Source organism: Manihot esculenta, chromosome 7, assembly GCF_001659605.2.
Source record: "Manihot esculenta cultivar AM560-2 chromosome 7, M.esculenta_v8, whole genome shotgun sequence".
In the NCBI taxonomy this organism is placed as follows: domain Eukaryota; kingdom Viridiplantae; phylum Streptophyta; class Magnoliopsida; order Malpighiales; family Euphorbiaceae; genus Manihot; species Manihot esculenta.
The window spans coordinates 17,049,338-17,055,552 of record NC_035167.2 but is presented as its reverse complement, the minus strand read 5'-3'; the positions used below and the strand labels follow the sequence as shown (position 1 = coordinate 17,055,552).

The window sequence follows — 6,215 nt, the reverse complement described above, 5'->3', positions numbered from 1 at the left end:
TAGGAAATATATGAAATTGCTAAATTATTGATCTGGAATATCTCGTTTTTTATTAACTCTTATTTTGAAATTGTTCATTAAAAAAAATTATATAATTTTTATATAAGGGACATTTAATAAAAAAAAATATTATGAGAAAACTAAATATTATTACAAATATCATTTAAAATTATAAAAATTAAAATTGTGATTAACTAAATAATACATGTAATTTTAGAAACTAAAAATATAAAAATTTAAACTATTAATTTTTAAAATCTCTTTAATTTTATCTAATAACTATTTATATAATATGTTATATAGATAGAGTTTTGTAAAAACAAAAATTTTAAAAATATGAAAAATGTAAAAAATTATTTTATAAATAATATAATATAGTATTATATTAATAATAATTCAAAAAACACTAAAATGATAAATAGGCTGGCAGAGTAATCTTTGCGAGCCTTTCAGAATTTGTTTTTAAAAGATTATGTATATGTAAATATAATATTCTATACGTCCAACAAAATAAACCATAATTATTTTCACATAAATTAATAAAATATAGTTAATATAATTAAAACAATAAATTTTATATCATCTTTTTTTAATACATTATTCTCTCTTTACTCTATTACTAAATTATCATTAGAACTAATAGTCATTTTTCTAATGCGTTTAAATAGGAGCATATTCTGAAACTAATTAATATAATCTCAAAAAAAACCCATTAATTTAGACCCATAAAAAATAAAATAAATCTATTTTTTTTAGCATATTTTAATTTCAATTTTTTTGGCTGCAAATCAAATTAAACCAATTTTCAAAATTAAAACCAAATTAAACTTCTGCTTTAGTTTAATTCTATTTAAACTGACATATGCTCACTATTAGTTATGTCCTTTGAGGAAAATAACCATAAAAATTGAAAAGAAAGGATTTCAAAATGATTAAATCTCAAGCTTTTGGGGGGCAATCAACCACCTGCGTCAGACAAGAATGGCACTAGCTGATCACATTTATTAAACAATCCCCATCATTTGGGACAATTTCACTATCTATCCACCACTGGGGCTCAAAATGTCTAAGAGAAAATAAAGAAAACTATAGAGCCAATGGTAAATTGATGCCTCATTAACAACAATTCACCCTTCGCTCATACAAATAGATTTGCCAATACACAATGACTACTCCAATAAAATGGAAGAGTCCTTGTCTAAATCTGTTGATACAATATATTAAAGAACTGAATATTTTAGAATGTAACTCACGGGTTTCACCTTCTCCACAGATGCTTCTGGCAGCAAACGTTTAGTATAATATACCATTCCCAGTATCCTCCTTCAAGCAGTTCCCAATTCCCGGTTCAAATAATCCACAAACATCCTTTTTGCACTCCCTGCATCTGAAGGTGGTGGCGGTCCACTTAAGCTAGTCTGACCTGTCAACTTAATGAAAGTTCGCCTCAGTCTTCGTAGCTCTGGCAAGCCAACTGACCTTGAAATGTTGAGAGTTGGTAAATCCTGACCAAGAGAAACACCATTAATTGGACCTCCAATTGCCTGGGATTGTGCCTCTACAATGACATTGATCACCTCTTGTGTTGCCCTGTCCAACTCATACAAAGAATTTGCCTCTGAAAATCGTGTAGATTGCGTAGCAATTGTTGGCTGTAAAATTTTCACATCACGAGATTTGGAGTCCACTTTCTTTGTCAAGTATGAAATTGCATCTACAATGGCAGCAGAAGATTTATGAATTCCATCTCTACTTGGCCATAACACAAACAAAGGAGAATCCCATCGATTTCTTTTATCTGGTGTCTCGAACCTTCTTACCAAGTCATCATATATGGCATTGTCATATGCAGCTTCTCCCTTTTCTCTGCGCTGCTCATTCCATTTTTGACATTGAGTTTCCTCGACATCACAAAAAAGCACACAGTATCTTATTCCTGCAGCTCGAGCCAAACACCAAAGCTCATACCTGTAACCCTTGATGCTATTCAAAGAATCTACTATGATTATATTGTCTTTTGACACAGATCTATCAACTTCTGACCTGAGTACCCCTCTTAAATTTTTCTCTGCAGTCATATTGGCATAACTCTGATTGCGATCAAGATGGAAGGAAGCATCGTTAACGACCCTAACATTTAATTTTGACTCAGAGTCCTTGAGAGCTTCAGCTAAGCAAAGAGCAGCTGTAGACTTCCCACTACATGGCTGGCCACAGATTACAACCAAAGCCATTAGGAGGAAATGGAATATTTGTACTCGGGTACTGATATGCTCGTTCCACAAAATTGCTTACTGTTTAAAACAAGAGAAAACTACATCAAGCAGGATTCTTCCTCCCCATTATAACTAGGTCAGTAGGTCGTCTAATCTTATTTGTTTTTCAGTTGTAAAAAAGCATGACAAGCACAAGATGATTTGCATTGAAAAGACAGATTCGAGATGTGTGTAACATGAAATATACAAGCCAAAAAAAAAAAAAAAAAAAAAACGTTCATCTCCAATATCAGTTGAATGTTTATATCATAAAGTAGAAAAAGGATGAAGCGAGGTTAAAACAAAGGAGCAAAAAATTGATCATTGAGCACATTGCTATGTTTGGAAACTTCTCAAATAAGGAATCTAGACATGTCTTTAGTTTAACTTATTTGAATGAAAGCCCAAACAGAGCTTAATCAGCTTATTAGATTGAATGTACAAGAAATATTATTTAAGATGGTTCTCCTTTATAGCAATTGAAATACAGACTCAATGAAGTTTTTTATTCAGTCATGATAGATGTAATAAATTGAAGAAAACCAAATGTATTCTTTTGTCAAGCCAAAAAATCTTCAACTTTGAAAAAAATCTCCATTCAAACAATTCAAAATAGCTTAACATTTCCACAAATTTCAGAAACCCACATCAAAAGATCTCACAACTCTTAGAAAGCACACATCTGAAGCCACAATCTCAAAACCCATACAAACCTGCAGTGACTGAGGAAGCGGCGAGGACCAGCGACGGCGTGATTGAGGACGAGGACCAGCGGTGAGGAGCAGCACCGAACGGCAGAGGACTGGACCAGCGGAAGCAGCGACGAGGAGCAGGGGAAGCGAAGAAGCAACCAGCACCAGCGGACGTAGCAACGACGTTAACAGCGTGAACAGCAGACGGACGATCTTCGGAACGCGGGAGGTGCGCGGCTGTAACTGAGGGAGAGAGTTGGAGAAGCCGATGGGGGGACGGGACGGGCGGCAGTGTTGAGAATTGAGCGCAATGTTTGGGTTGGGGGATTAAAGGTTATTTTATTTATTTATGAAAGAATTTAAGGGTTTGGTTATTTAGTCGTGTTTTGTTGTTCACCTTTTAATGAATTTTTTTTTTTTATCATTTAAAATACTTTATATTATATGTATATCAATTTTGCTTTTAGGATATAAATTTTTGGGAAAATTACTTCTTAGTCCCTGAGGTTTAATGTAATTAACACTTCTATCTCTCTATTTTTACGATCCAACACTTAAGTCTCTCACTTTCTCTTCCGTCCGAATTCGTAGTCCCTCCGTCAAAAATGGCCATTTAGTCAAAGAGTCAAAAGTGAGAGGTAATAATTTATTTCAAAATTACCTTTAATAAACTTATTAAATCCCCTCAATCTAAGATCCCGCAATATTTCTTTTTCTTCTCTCTCCTCTCTCCTCTCTCCTTTCTCTCCCTCTCCTACTGTAGAAACAGCTTTTCCTATTGCAGGATTGACCTTGATTCTCTCTTCCTTAGGAAAGGAAAAGGATAACTCCCTTTGATTTTCAAGTAATTTATTGTGTCAACTCTATTCTTCAATTTATTTTTCCTTTCGGCTTCTGATACTTTTTTTCCCTAATTTTGGGTCTCTGTGATTGCTGTTTTTCTTTCTATTTTGTTCTGTTATTCTCTGAAAGTTGCAACCTTTGGGTTTGGATTTTGGTGTTTGGTTGTTAAAACCCACATCACAAAAACACACAGCTTCTCTATTTTGTTGACGATTATTGTGAATCATCATTAGAGAAGAATAATGTCTGCATCAAGTGGGTCTGCCAGGTACTGGAACGGAAGATTGAAGAACGTGAACTGCAGATGTGGCAAAAGGGCCGGGATAAGAATTTCTAAGTCAGCCGAAAACCCTAATAGGCCATATTATTTTTGCAGAGATAATGTGTGTGGAAGTTTTCGTGGGTGGTGTGAACCTGTGAATCAAAGTTCAACTCCATCAAGTGGCAGCATTAACGTGGATGAGGGATGGAAAATCGAAAAAAGAATACCTATAGAAGAAATGCTAGAGAAGGTAATAGAAGATATTGCAAAGATGAAGAATGATTTGAAGAAGATAAAGGAAGAACAAAGAGCTACTAGAGATGAGATTGCAAATATTAGGGGGATTATGTGCCACTTGAGAACAATTTATATTGTTTTGATTGTTATTTTAGTTGGAGTAGCAATGAAAGTGATTTGAAATAATATGTACCAGAAATTTAGATAATAGAAACTATCTTTTTTTGCTGTGAATATATATTTCAAATTTATAGTATTACAATAGACTAAAATGTTTGAATATTTAATTTTATGAGAACGTAAGTGTTTTAAAAACTGAATACATAAGGACTAAAGTGTCTGCAAATTTAAAAATATGAGGATTATAGTGTTTGAATATTTTAATATATGGGGACTATAGTATTGTGAATTTTTAGTTAATCAAGTGATAGTATCCTTCACATATGTATTATTTTGTTATAAAGTACTTTATCCCTATTCACATATAAAAATATTATAAAAAAATAGTCAACAATAAATGTAAATGCATACACAGGATGTGAAAAAAACTGAATATTCATTCATATAAAAGTTTGATCATTTGAATGACAACATAAGTCTTATCATTGTATTGATCGAGTCCATTACATTGCAAATGCAATTTTTTCCATTACATTACAAAATATATACAAAAAGGCCTATCTAAATTCTCCAAAGTTGTCCAAAATAGCTTTACAATATCTGCATATCTAAAATGACCCGTATATTTCCAAAATAGCTGCACATCATTCAAGAAGACCAATACATGTTCAACCTGCAAATAAAATCAGTAAAAAGGATATATATATTAAAAACTGCACAATAATTATGTCCAAAAAAAAATCAAAATTTCATCCAATTTGGACTAAATTAAAACTCACCAAATTTGTTCAAAAAAACATGTTGCACATCTAATATATCCAACAAAAAACTCACAACCTGCACACCTGTTCATAAAAAATATCACAACATGCAAAAATAATCTGCCCAAAAAAACATAAGTTCCAAAATATTTTTAATTTTCCAAAATGCATCTTAATTTGCTGATGCTTGGCTATGAAGGTCCATTGGTTGAGTAGAATTAATATCCACTGTCTCATGTCCAGTCTGCTCCATTTCAAAATGATTTCCCCTCTGACTACTGGTGGACTACAATCAAAATTAGTAGAAATAGTCAAATAAATTGAAATAATAAATGAAAATAATAATTGCACAAGATATTCTTACCCCACCAGGTGTAAATTGACAGGTTCTTTTGTTATGTCCCAACTTGTGACACCTTTTGCAAACCACTGTTGTAACGACCCCAAAATGGACCGTCACCGGCGCTAGGATTCAGATCGGCTTAAGGCCGCCAGAACCTGTAGCAAGCCTGCTATACTCTCTGTGTATCTGTAAATCTCATACATGATCGTACATTTTTTTTCTGTAAAAATAAAAACTCTTTTCTGAACCACGGCTTAACCTGTGCATGCACTATCTCTGTACTCTGTACTCTGTACCCTTGACTAGAGCTTGCTCTAGATGGGTTATCTCATAACTGTTAAGCCTGGTTTTTCACATACTCTGTAAAACATATACATAACTAGATCATGTACATAAACAAAAGATTTACAACACAACACAACTAAGTCAAACACAACTGTATACACAACTAGTATATCTCTTTAATATTACATGTCCACTCTAAGCTATTACAAATCTCTTTTCTCTTTCTGTACTCTTCTGGATCCCCTCTGTACACTGTATACTGAACCTGCAAGACTGGGGTTAAGGGAGTGGGATGAGCTCTATAGCCCAGTGAGTAGGACAGTAAAACATATCATTAAAACATGATCTTATGGAATGCATCATACCACAAACAATCCACATCAAGGTAAACCTGTCACCACATAGTCCCGGTAACTC

General features: G+C 33.3%; 1 protein-coding gene across 1 annotated transcript; it reads right to left on the bottom strand.

Moving 5' to 3' along the window:
• Positions 1 to 971: 971 nt before the first annotated feature.
• Positions 972 to 3,285, bottom strand: LOC122723945 (protein KTI12 homolog). Its single transcript, XM_043958030.1, has 2 exons — positions 2,969 to 3,285; positions 972 to 2,294 (listed from the first exon to the last, which is right to left on the bottom strand). The coding sequence occupies exon 2, from the start codon at positions 2,232 to 2,234 to the stop codon at positions 1,326 to 1,328; it is 909 nt and encodes a 302-aa protein (XP_043813965.1). The 5' UTR covers positions 2,235 to 2,294; positions 2,969 to 3,285; the 3' UTR covers positions 972 to 1,325.
• Between the last annotated feature and the right edge of the window lie 2,930 nt (positions 3,286 to 6,215).